The following is a 12,687-nucleotide window of genomic DNA, read 5'->3' as shown; positions in this document are numbered from 1 at the left end:
ATAATTACAGAAGATGTATTGAATTTTTTAATATTGGTAAAATATTTGTCAGAAAACAACATGTAACAGTAAAAGGCAAGAGAAACCCACCACCTTGTCTTTATAATTCTTTAAAAAAAAAGAAAACAGACACAAATTGTTTATGGTTATAAGAACAACTATAAACTATAAATACAACCTTTCCCCTCGAAGCCAAACTGCAGTCTATGAGTCGGTGAAAATGCATATAAAGGAAAAATAAATACAGTGAGTATAAAACATGGACAACTGGTCATCATTTAGTCAGTCATAAATAATTATGATATTTGAGGGAGCACAGCTCCACTGTATGTCACAGTTTTTTCAAAGTAATATCAAATCCCGCCTTTGGAAGTGTGCTAGATAAAAGATCATCATCATGTTAAAAAAATTATATAATTCCATGGACAAGGTAAGTTCCCTTCATCACTGCATGTGATTTCATGTCATAGCTGTAAATCTGGGTTTGGCAGGCTGCATGATATGCAGGATCATGGATCCACTGGCAGGCATTGACTTGTCAAAAGAAATAACATCCGCTGAGACTCCAATTTAAACTGGGATCATGTCCTTTTTAATCGGGTAGATGTCCCACGTCAGTCCGTCACCATAAGGACTGTGTCCAGAAGGCAATAAAACACGAGTTAGCCAGTGACTGTGAAGAAATCAAAACACATATATTACATATAAACACAATATTACACTACAAAAATGACTGGTTTGCAGAATTTTAACCAACTAAAGAACGGCACAGATATGCTACTAAATCCTTATGAGCCTTATATGCCTTAAGAGTAATGCAGCTATAGCTGATATTTAATCATGTTGAAGCAGATCACTTATAGCATGAGTGTCATCCAACAATTAGTTTATAATAAATACAGATTTTTTTGTTTGACACTGACTATGAGCAGCAAACAGAAAATTTCTGCAACCTTTTTTTAAACTCTTCAGAGCTCCAGATTTTATAAAATCTTTCTTCTACTTAAACCCTAGAAATATGTCATTGCAATAGCATTTTGTTTAAAACAAATAGAAGAAGATGGATAGACAAATATGGCATCTAAGCAGAATTTATTAAATGTTTGTTTTAACCATGTACTGTTGAAGTATTGAAGGATATTCCAGACAATATTAGAAAGGAATTGCAGTTGCTTTTTCAATATGTGGACGCATATATTGTGACAATCCAAACGCTATTGCAAATCTTGAATTACAGTTTGCGTTTTGCTTTGGCCCTTAATTGTTCTGTGCTTCACAAAAAGCCTGTTAGCCACTTCACTTAGGTTGGCGAAGACAACATTACTGATATTGCTGTCCGTCAAAGCCACAAACTCATTTAACCGGTCTAAAACTTCTGAGTAGGAGGAAATCTGTAGAGTATGAACTGTCATCAACTTGATGCATGAGCATCATAATGGCTTTCACAATTTCAACAATGGACTACCTCCATTTTTAAAAACACTCCACAAAACCGTTTATTACTGGCCTGTTGGCCGTCGACTGTGAGTGAAATTCCTTTACATCTGCCTCTTTCAACCCAACTACCTGCATGTCTTTTCTCACCCCATCCATAAACCATCTCCTTGATCTTCCTCTTTCCCTCCTTCCTGGTGGCTCCATCCTCAGCATTCTCCTAACGATATACCCTATGCCCCTTCTCTGCACATGTCCAAACCATCTCAATCTCGCCTCCCTCACCTTGTCTCCAAAACTACCTACATGCGCTGTCCCTCTAATAAACACATTTGTAATCCTGTCCATCCTCGTCACTCCCAACGAAAACCTCAACATCTTCAGCTCTGCTACCTCCAGCTCCACCTCCTGTCTTTTACTCAGTGTCACTATCTCTAAACCACACAACATCGCAGGTCTCACCACAGTTGAATAAACTTTCCCTTTCACTCTCACAGATATCCTTCTATCACAAATCACTCCTGCTACTCTTCTCCACCCACTCCACCCTGCCTGCACTCTTTTCTTCGCTTCTCTAACACACTCTCCATTACTTTGCACTGGTGACCCCAGGTACCTGAACTCCTCCACCTTTTCCATCTCTTTTCCTTGCAACCGCACCACTCCACTGCCCTCCCTCTCATTCACACACATGTACTCTGTTTTATTTCTACTGACTTTCATTCCCCTTCTCTCCAGCACATACCTCCAGCTCTCTAGGCTCTTCTCAACCTGCTCCCTACTCTCACCACAAATCACAATATCATCTGCAAACATCATAGTCCATGGAGACTCCTGTCTGACCTCGTCCATCAACCTGTCCATCACCACTGCAAACAGGAAAGGGCTCAGAGCCGATCCTTAATGCAGTTCAACCTACACCTTGAACCAGTCTGTCGTTCCCACTGCACACTTTACTGCTGTCACACTGCCCTCAAACATGTCCTGCACCACCCTCACATACTTCTCTGACACACCTGACTTCCTCATACAATACCACAACTCCTCTCTTCACTTTGTCGTACGCTTTCTCTAAATTTTACAAACACACAATGCAACTCCTTCTGACCTTCTCTATACTTCTCCATCAACATTCTTCAAATAATGCGTCTGTGGTGCTTTTCCTCAGCATGAAACCATACTGTTGCTCACAGATGGTCACCTCTTCTCTCAGCCTGGCTTCCACTACTCTTTCCCATAACTTCATGGTGTGACTGATCAACTTGATTCCCCTGTAGTTACTGCAAGTCTGCACACCTCCCTTATTCTTAAAGATCAGTACCAGCACACTTCTTCTCCATTCCTCAGGCATCCTCTCACCTTCCAAAATCCTATTAAACAATCTTGTTAACAACTCCACTGCCATCTCTCCTAAACATCTCAATACTTTTACCGGTATGTCATCTGGTCCAACCGACTTTCCACTCTTCAATATAATTCCATTCCATAATTCCATAGAATAATGAAGTATACAAACAGTTGGGCTAACTGTAAATATATATGTGAGCTGAACAAATAGATGTAATACTTAACAGATAACAGATGACTAAAAGAAACAAGTGCATAAGGCTATTAATTATTAACTATACTACTTTTATTTTTGTATAAAAATAAGGTATAAATGCACAGACATTTTAGTTTGGGTCATAAATATTGTTGATTATTATTGCAGTGATTTGCTAAGCACCTTACCTTCTCTTCTCTATTCCAAAAAACACCTTCCAGTTGTTCATTTTCCCATAGTTATATGGATTCCTATGAACCTATTAGGAAGGGGAAAGATTTTTAGTTTAGAAGGAGTATTTTTTTGTAGCTAAATTAAATTTATTATCAAGCTCTCCTACATACACTCAACACTCTTATCTATACTATGTACAGTGGGGTCCAAATTTCTAGTTAAAATAAACAGGTTATGGAATTGTGTAATATTTAAATAACAAAAGAAAAAGATCTTCCAAATCTTACATTTTTAATATTTGAGATTCTACATATTTTAAGGGATTTATAAAAAATATCATTTTCCTCATGCCTAATCTCTTTCCTCACATACATTCTGGATATAATCTGATATTATGTATAATAGTATTGGTTTGCATTTAATCAGAAAATAATTTACTTTTAAACCCAACTCTGTGTGTATGTGTGTGTTCCTCCTACTTTTCCCCGCTTGGCTAAGCGTCTGGCCTCTTTACTGTTGATGTGCCTCTCAATACTGGTCTCTCCATGGGAGATGAGGACTGCATGCCACAAAGTCAGAGCTCCTAAAGCAATTGCTACCGTGCTGAAGGCCAGGAGACATTTAATTATAACCAACAAAGTATTTTCATTTTCAAAAGTAAAATCACAGACCGAATAAACATGCTGCAGAAAAGCACCAATTAAAGTGCTTACCTAGTCAGCACCCACATGTAGATAACACTCTTGTGAAACACCCGGTCTTTAAAGGTGAAAGGTGCTGAAGTTTGACTCTGATAGACAAAAGCAACAGTATAAAAGGCTGTATAAAATCTCACGTGCTTGGATATAGTCACAGATTTCTATATATTTTGTTTATTATTATTATTATCACAAAAACTAAGACAAGTGTGAATATATTTCATGTCAAATTTTGGGAAGCTACAAATTGTCTATTTTTATTGTGAATTTATTGTAAAAACCAAATATTATGTTTAAAAAATTGTATTTGAATTTTTTAAAGATTATTATGCCGATATTGTAAGACGGTTGTACAAATTTCAAGCTTATATTACCAGATAACCTCCAGAAATAAATGTTTAAATAAACAAAATGTATAGAAAATTGTATGTCTATATTAATTACACTTGGGATAAATTCGAACACAATCAACAGTTATATTTATTTGCTGACAAGATTTTTGCAAACAGGTCCACACCAAGTTCACTGTACCACTGCATTTGTTGCTGTTACAACGATATTTGACTATACATTAAATTTCAGTGAAGTAAAATGAAATGTCACAAACTTTGTGACTCATAGGAATAAATATATATTTATATACTATATTATATATATATATATATATATATATATATATATATATATATATATACTAATTTGTTAGTGAAGAAAATTCAGTGGCTCACACAGGTAAGTGAGAAAAACTAAATTAATCTAGGAAGATAACAGTGAGAATGAGAATAATGTTCACCATTTTGTCCACAAATTAAATGATTTAGTTAATTTGGTGTACAAAGCGAATTATTTTTGTATTAATAAAACAATTTGTTTCTTCTTCCCGTGGGCTCACCACCTGCAGGGGGGACCGTAAGGGACGGTGCTGTGAGGATTGGGCAGCAGTCGAAGGCGGGGGTCTGCTTAGACTGCTGCCCCCGCGACCCGAATTACGGATAAGCGGGAGAAAATGAATGAATGAATGAATGAATTTGTTTCTTTTTAAACAACAGAATCACTTGATCAGTAAATTTGTTTTTACTTTACTTGGAAATCAAAATCAAAAGAGCTAAGAGTATCTCAAAAACATTTTTGCAACTGTCTAAAATAGACCTCATCTCCAAAATGCCCAAATATTAAGCTATTAATGCTGTCAACAACAAATCACTGGCCAGCAAATGAGCAAGAATAAAGAAAAGGCACCCCTGAGGGCTCCTGTGCCACCATTTGCTCATTTCATATTAATTTCTTCTTGAACACAAAAATAAAATCTTGACTACGATTAAAATGTCTGATGTAAAACACTGGTAAAATGTTTGCTTTCCATAATTTAAATACAATTGTTTTCTAAAGGTGAATGACCATAATTCTTAAATAAGACAATGCTCCTGTCCACACTGTAAAAAAGTCTATCAGGCTCATGTTTTGGCCTTTTTGGATATAGAGAATATTTGGTCTCACATTTAACACAAACTAAATACTCAACTGTTTGAAGACATCGAAATTAAATGCACCAACATCGACTATTCATTCTGTAAAAAGCTGTCTGCAAGCTCATCATAGGTCATAATTGAATCACTAAAGATAATTTAATAATAATAATTTGCTGACCAATGATTTTGTTAATAAGATGATTAAAGGCTTTCATTTTCCCCTTGCTTTTGGCCAGGACTGCAGATACTTGCCTACCTGTTAAAAATATGGCATAACAGTTTTAAAATAAGCATTATATAAGCAAAATAAACTACTAGTGGAATTGCAGTTACAAGTAATAGCGAAGGCAAGTTATTTAAAAAGAAACCACTGAAAAAACTAGAGGATGCTAGTTCTTTATATCAATAAAATAATAATATTCTTTAATGAATTATGCCGTGTTTTCTATCTCATTTATAGAATGATTGGTAAACCAGGTATCCAAAGCATTTATGACCTTTACAACTATACATCCAAGAAAATTCCGTAAAACGTGTACAAATACTTACTGCACACATAGCCTGGGGTTTGTTTTAGAAACGTTGTGTGTATATTTTTGTATAAACTAGCATCCCCGTGTTACTCTCATTCTTGTGACTCATGCATCTTGCAGGCAAGTCTGGAAGATGACCTCAGAAACACCAAAATGAGTAAAAAATAAATAAATAAATAAATAAAGGCACACGGAAAGCCCCCTACATAATGATACCTTCAAAGTCAGAGTTTCTTGAGGAAGGATTCCTACCAACAGACCTACACCAGTCACTGGAACCCCCTGTTTTTCCATGTCCATGTGCTTCATTTGCTATTTAGTGAATAGAGAGAGAATTGCCCGATTTTTAGCAGAAGAAAGAGAAGAGAAGCACAAGTACAGAACAAGCACATCTATACTTATGGTTTAAAGTACAAGCAGTAGTTGTGGCCTTACATCTAAAGCGTAATATGCATCCATGAAGAGGTTTCGGCCACTGATGCTGCAATATATACAGCCAAGAGTCATGAAAAGACAGAAGGAGAAGAAGTAACGGTGGTTGAAATGACCGACACAGTTGTTAAGCCAAGCTAAAAAAATTCAGGTTAAGGTAAAAGTTTAAGCGTATCATCAAAGCAAACTCGTATCAATATATCCAGGGTTTGCTATTATTTCATAAGCAGTAATTTCAAGGATAATTTCCTTGGTTTAGTTGATCAACAATGCAGATCAGTATATTGAAGCTCACAGGCTAAAAACTGTTTTTTCTTTCTTATTTTCTTATACTGAAAACATTCAGATTATAGTTTTCTTAATGCTTCAATATGACTTAGCCGTGGAGTTGAAAGACTGCAATTAATGCCTCAAAGGTGCTGCAAGATTATTATTCACTAAATGATTTCTGATGGTGTTCAATCTCGGTACACCAGATTCAAAAGAATAATCCATTTATAAGTTCAAGTAGGCTCAATTTTGGAAACCACTAAGGGTGCATTACAACTGGAGTGGGATTGATATTGGATTGATGCTGATGTTTTTTATTCTTTGTGAAAAGGATACGACAGTGATGGTCCATTTTCAATATACATCTGCACAGAAAAGGCACTGTTAACAGCATGCACTGGATCAAAAATAAATAAATAACTAAATAAATATAAAAACATGCAGTTTATGGTTCTTACGTTTTGCAAATGCCGCAATGATGCGTTCTTGCTGGTTTGGGCATTACACATTTTTTGCAGACAGACACAAATGCAACATCGGTCTTCTAAAAGTAAAAGAAAGAAATCATACAAAATAAAAAATAAAAGAATAATTTGAAATTAAACCAGTCAAGGTCTTTTCACTAACTTTTTCTATATACTTGTTTTATAAGTTCTGAACCTTAGGAGGAGATCCAGGAGATGTCGTGGTGGCCTTGTAGTAATGGAATACAATCATTACCAATAGCCAGTGTCCGTAGCTTAAGTGCCATGCTAACCAGCCGACAGAATATGTCTTAAGAGCCAAAGGCAGGAGGCACAAATACGCAACTGAGAGCACAGAGCTGGTGAGTAGTACCACTAGAATAACAAAGACCTAAAGGAGGAGGAAAAAGAAAACATTTTACAAACGTCGTATAGAAGTATAGAAGATGACAAACCAATATGTTATTGACCATTTTATAAAATCAAAACCCATTTTATATGAAATGCTTACAATCCCGAACCAGCGGGTAATAACTTCCACCATCCAGAAGACCGGCTCAAAAAGGGAGTCCGTCACAAGATCACAGTTGAGGAGAGAGTTGTGGCCGAGGGAATTAAAGATAAGTCTGGTGTAGCTCAGGGGCTCCCGCACTCTCCGTGGCAAGCGGCTGTGACTGCGTCTGGAACAGTTGCGCATCCATCGCACCAACCAGTGCACAGCACAGGAGCACAGCCGCATTCTGACCTGGGAATACAAACGAATTTATGATTCGCATACTCATACCACGGTCAAAATTCCATCACGGTAACTATCATCACCTATATTTTGGATTGTAAGTTAATTTTTTTCTATTGTAGCTGCACCAACATTGTCGCCAAATTACATCAACATGGTAGACATAGTAAACATCTCACAATATATATACTGAAAATAAAGTCCCAAAAAACAAATTGTGCATTTTTCCTTTAGGTTATAGATGTCGCTCGTGTTTGTGTTCACATACCGCAAAAAAAAAACCTCTGTTTTTGTGCTCAGTCATTCACTTTGGGATGAAGAAATAGGCACATTTTTATACAAATTATTTAATTTTAAATAGCGCTTCAGGACTCGCACCTATCATTTGCCACCCTGTCACATCAAAAAGACAGACAGTCCATGTGTTTCAAACTGCAAACCGCTACAATTTAATACATTTAGCAAGATTTACTTAAAAAGAAAAAAAAAAAAAAAATTTATTATACATATTAAAAAAAACATCTCACCACAGAGACCAATAAGATCCATGGACTATTAGCCTTTCTGTGACACTTGTAAGCCAATTAGTAGAAGTATTTAGGGATGCAGTGATAATGATGATGGCCTGAAACCCTGAATCAGTATCAAATCGGATTTAACATGATCTGATCAGGTTACTGAGGTGATGACGTAAAAGTGGATGATGTTGACTGACTCAACCATTTTCTTCCATTTAAAAATTAGGACATAAAAGAACACAAAGCCTTCCTAGATATGAAATTCGAGCGATTATAAATTCAGTAATGAGATCATCCAAATAACTGACCTGAACGTTTTCTCCGACCAAGTCTATGATGACTCTTTCCTACTACATGCATTAGTTCCCATTTAAACACAACACACCCAGCAAAAACAGGGCGATGCTCGATCAGAATTTACTGAGTTACTGATTGGATGGTCAGGGGTTCAAGCCCTAGTATCACCAAGCTGCCACTCATGGGCCCTTGTGCAAAGCCCTCAAAGGTGCTTTATCATGGCTGACCCTGCGCTCTGACATTCTAGCATCACAGGGACATGTGAAAAAAAGAATCTCAGTATGCTATATTGTTCACGTAACAAGTATAAAGCACCTTTACCTTAAAAGCAACACAAGAAATATTTTCTAACGTGAACAAGAATCAGCTCTGACATCAGTTCTTTTTATTTATTTTTTTTTAATGTGGAATCACTTTAGCACTAACAGCAAATTGCATTGATGGCTTTTATTTTCCAAAGTAAAATCAGTTTGCAGGGTTTAAACATAATGAACATGGTAGAGGATTAACAGTACTGATGGGAGCACTCACAATCTGGAACACGTTCGATTCTGCTCTGCTGTACCTTGTCTCAATTCTAAGACAAAAAAGCTTTAGAAAGATAAAATAAATACAAAACCTACTTTAATATACTGAATAGGGGGTTATTAAATAAATCTGTAATCTAAAAAAAAAAAAAAACCACTCCCAGGGCGTTAATACTACTTTCCCTGGATTGCTGGGTGGGTTTGCCAGATGTTTAATCTTTAGACTGTCACTGTGCATTGTGTCATGCATGGCAGATTAATGACGAGCCCCGTATTGCGCATGCGCCTTTCATATTTCACTCATTAATAGAAATTCAAGTGACGTCATATTGCATTGTATGCATTTGTTGCTTAGTCCTTTATTGTCTATTCGTTTTATGTCTGTGTTTAAGATGTTTTATTTGAACAACAACTAAAAAAATAAGGTCGTACTACAATGAATTGAAGCCTGTCTGGTAAAACGCCGACTTGAATTCGAACTAAACCACAATATAAGTAAATCCTGACATTCTGCATTCCGCACAGGGCGTCAGCTGAATCTTTAAAAATGTCTTTATGAATGCAGTTATTCCATAATCAAGCCCCGACGTGTGCATTCAATCTGCTATTTAATTTATAATATTGGATTTATTACGCAGGATATCAAAATGTACAATTCGAGCAGATCTGTCACAATAAAACAATGTTCCATTGATTCTAACAGCCACCTGACCAGAAACAGAGAACACATGATTATGGTTGTTATTATTATGGATAAATTCGTATTTTTCAGATCCTCACCCGAGTGTGTTCCTCTGGTAAAAGTAAAAAAAAAAAAGCCAGATCAGCTCACGATGCTTCAGATGACAGCTTTAATCGAGGACATCTGTCATCATGTAGCCAGTTAATCCAGCGCGAGCGGATTTTTTCCCCAGGTTCGGCTCGGCTCAAGTCTGTGGGGTGGAACTGCGGTGGATTGTGGGAATTGTATTGTTGTCGTTCGCACGATAATATAGAATGTTAATAACACCATGATTGTGAGAACTGTGGACAAAATATGCGTATACAAACGCACAATAACGAATAGTACGTTACATTTTGTTTTAAATTGTGTTTTTTGTTTTGTTTTTGTATTAATTAATTCATTTGAAAAAAAAAAATATATATATATAAATAAAGGACACAAAACCAGAAAATAAAACGGCAAAACCTAGTCGCTAAAATAAATATTAAAATAATCTAGTAAGTAATAATTAAAAAAATGCACAAAAAAAAGATTAACACTTCCCTGTCAAAGCGCAAGAAAACCCGGAAGTTCCGCTGGAAGCATTATGGGGCTTGTAGTTCAGTAAATCACCGCGACAACGTGGACAAGTCAAACCCTCCGTTACACTGTGATGGCGTTTAGTTTTAATTTCGATATTTCATCACATATTGAACAGAACGATAGCAATGTAACTATAAATGAGAAAGAAAATAAAGGAAATCAGGATACGGCGAAGAAGCAAAGCCAGGCTGAGGTGAATAGCCAGCTAGCTGCACTGGAGAAAGCATGCAGCACTTTATGTTCCTTCTATATGTTGATTAAAACTATAATTTTATAGACTACCATCACATATCATTATTCATATGAACTTTTCTGCATATACAGGAAATCAATGTACCGAAGAAGGTGAAGGAAGCCCATGAGCATAAACATGCCCCAGATCTTCTTTCACACATTGAGAACTCAGTCACTGAGACAGTCACTATAGGTGCATTACCACCTCTCCTTTACCTCAATGAGTCAGTATTTGAGCAAACTGCCCCTGAGCGAGAGGATGCTGAGAAGGTCCTGTCTCAATCCATCACCCAAAACTCTGATCTCATAACCGGAGTGTATGAAGGAGGTCTTAAAATCTGGGAAGGCACCCACGATCTTCTCGAGTATGTCGATGATGAAGGGGAGATGTTCTCTGGGAAAAAGGTGCTGGACCTGGGCTGTGGAGCGGGACTTCTTGGCATTCTTTCGTTGAAGAGAGGCGCGAGCAAAGTCCATTTCCAGGATTATAACAGCACTGTGATCGAGCAGCTCACAATTCCAAATGTATTCCTTAACTGTGAGGAAGAGGGTGGTGATGAGAATAGAGATGAAGAGGGTAGCCCGGCATCTAAACGGAGATCTGTGGAGAAAAACCACGCACTCGTTGATCGGTGCAGGTTTTTCTCAGGGGATTGGACTTCATTTCTCTCACTGATTCAAAGTCAAGATCCCACCCTCAAATACGACTTCATCTTTACCTCAGAAACAATCTATAACCCTGAATACTACACTTCTCTTCATGAAGTGTTTCATAAACTGCTTGCTGAAGAGGGAGTTGTTTATTTGGCAACCAAGTCTCACTATTTTGGAGTTGGAGGTGGACTGTATTTGTTCGAGAGCTTTGTGCAAGAAAAAAATATCTTTCAAATCAAAACTTTAAGGGAAATGGATCAGGGACTAAAAAGGCATATTGTTTCTATGAGGTTCAAGAAATCACCTTCATAGCACTCACTTTCCTTGTATGATCATGCAAATGAGTAATATGAATATTATTTTAAAAACAGGGACTGTCAATGCAGTCTTAAAGATTAAAGGAAAAGACATTAAATTTGTTCACGTTGAAATTCTTGCTATGTGTCTGGTGATTTTAATGCTACTGTGTGAAGTGAAAACTGTATTTTACTCTTATTTTGGTAAGTTCGAGGTAGTGGGCACACTGATCTCATATGGTGCCTAACAGTTGGAAAAATTAAATGAACTCGAACACAAGAGACAACAATCAGGTTTTGCTGTTAGCACTGAACATGTGCTTTTCTTTACCATCTCACTTGCGACTATGCAACCCAGTTGTGCTGAGTTAGCATTTTAAGAGATGAATGAGCCATTGACTGTATTCACATAAAGAAAGCCAGACAGATTAAAGGACTTAAGTGGTGCTGTATCGCTCTTACAATACAGATACAATAATCAAAGACTAATGCTGCATTGGTCCCCCCCCCCCCTTACAAGTGGTAATTACTTGACACAATTCCTTTAAATGCCTTTACACTGCAAATTGAACAGATGAAGTTGGGGGAGCATTAATGCTGCCATGTTTGTTAGAAACATGCTTGCCAGCTTCTCCTCAATAAACTGTAAATTTAATAAACATTTGTATAGAATTATACAGTGATAATCTAAAAGGTAAAAACTGATCTTTTGTTTACACCTGATGCTATGAGCAGTCTCATTTTGATTTGATTAAATAGGAATTAGAAGAGGCCATTTTTTCTGACTCTAGGTTTAATAGAACAGACTATCAGCAGATTTGTTTCCCTACTAAAATGGTCTTATAATAATGCCTGACCTTCCTCAAGGATTTTTCCTCAAATGTTGACTTTGACCTTTACAATATTTTACTACATCCTTGCCTTACTAAACTTCCCCCTGAAACACAGGGCTGTGCAGGCTGCCAGTGAACAAGTATGAAATGTAGTGCTGATAATGTTTTGTATATAATGCGTTAAAAATAGGTTTCCAGAGGTAATAGTGATGTGTATTGCACTTATTTGGCTTCTACTCAGGGTAACACTAATTGATTATAGTATTTTA

General features: G+C 36.7%; 2 protein-coding genes across 4 annotated transcripts; one reads left to right on the top strand and one right to left on the bottom strand.

Annotated features, from left to right (window-relative positions):
* Positions 1 to 9: 9 nt before the first annotated feature.
* On the bottom strand, positions 10 to 10,839 carry zdhhc16a (zDHHC palmitoyltransferase 16a). 3 transcript variants are annotated; one of them, XM_083539491.1, is made up of 11 exons: positions 10,739 to 10,839; positions 7,529 to 7,762; positions 7,214 to 7,408; positions 7,012 to 7,097; positions 6,890 to 6,918; positions 6,287 to 6,420; positions 6,068 to 6,163; positions 3,865 to 3,941; positions 3,631 to 3,754; positions 3,166 to 3,236; positions 10 to 673 (listed from the first exon to the last, which is right to left on the bottom strand). In XM_083539491.1, exons 2-11 carry the CDS (start codon positions 7,754 to 7,756, stop codon positions 571 to 573), a joined length of 1,143 nt encoding a protein of 380 aa, XP_083395617.1. In that variant the 5' UTR covers positions 7,757 to 7,762; positions 10,739 to 10,839; the 3' UTR covers positions 10 to 570. The 3 variants fall into 3 exon arrangements, with proteins under 3 accessions (XP_083395617.1, XP_083395616.1, XP_083395618.1); XM_083539490.1 differs by lacking the exon at positions 10,739 to 10,839 and adding an exon at positions 9,876 to 10,049; XM_083539492.1 differs by lacking the exons at positions 6,068 to 6,163; positions 10,739 to 10,839 and adding an exon at positions 9,876 to 10,034.
* Positions 10,341 to 12,615, top strand: mettl18 (methyltransferase 18, RPL3 N3-histidine). Its single transcript, XM_083539493.1, has 2 exons — positions 10,341 to 10,594; positions 10,726 to 12,615. Exons 1-2 carry the CDS (start codon positions 10,472 to 10,474, stop codon positions 11,599 to 11,601), a joined length of 999 nt encoding a protein of 332 aa, XP_083395619.1. The 5' UTR covers positions 10,341 to 10,471; the 3' UTR covers positions 11,602 to 12,615.
* Positions 12,616 to 12,687: the final 72 nt, after the last annotated feature.

The sequence above is a fragment of the Silurus aristotelis genome, assembly GCF_946808225.1.
Source record: "Silurus aristotelis genome assembly, chromosome: 4".
NCBI lineage: Eukaryota > Metazoa > Chordata > Actinopteri > Siluriformes > Siluridae > Silurus > Silurus aristotelis.
This window is presented reverse-complemented; position numbering and strand designations above follow the sequence as displayed.

Coding starts and splice junctions, on each gene's coding strand:
- mettl18 (XM_083539493.1), top strand. CDS start 10,472: ATGGCGTTTAGTTTTAATTTCGATATTTCATCACATATTGAACAGAAC. Junction 10,595..10,725: donor AGAAGCAAAGCCAGGCTGAG/GTGAATAGCCAG, acceptor CTGCATATACAG/GAAATCAATGTACCGAAGAA.
- zdhhc16a (XM_083539491.1), bottom strand. CDS start 7,756: ATGCGGCTGTGCTCCTGTGCTGTGCACTGGTTGGTGCGATGGATGCGC. Junction 6,421..6,889: donor GAAAATGGACCATCACTGTC/GTATCCTTTTCA, acceptor GAATTTTTTTAG/CTTGGCTTAACAACTGTGTC. Junction 3,755..3,864: donor TACATGTGGGTGCTGACTAG/GTAAGCACTTTA, acceptor CCTGGCCTTCAG/CACGGTAGCAATTGCTTTAG.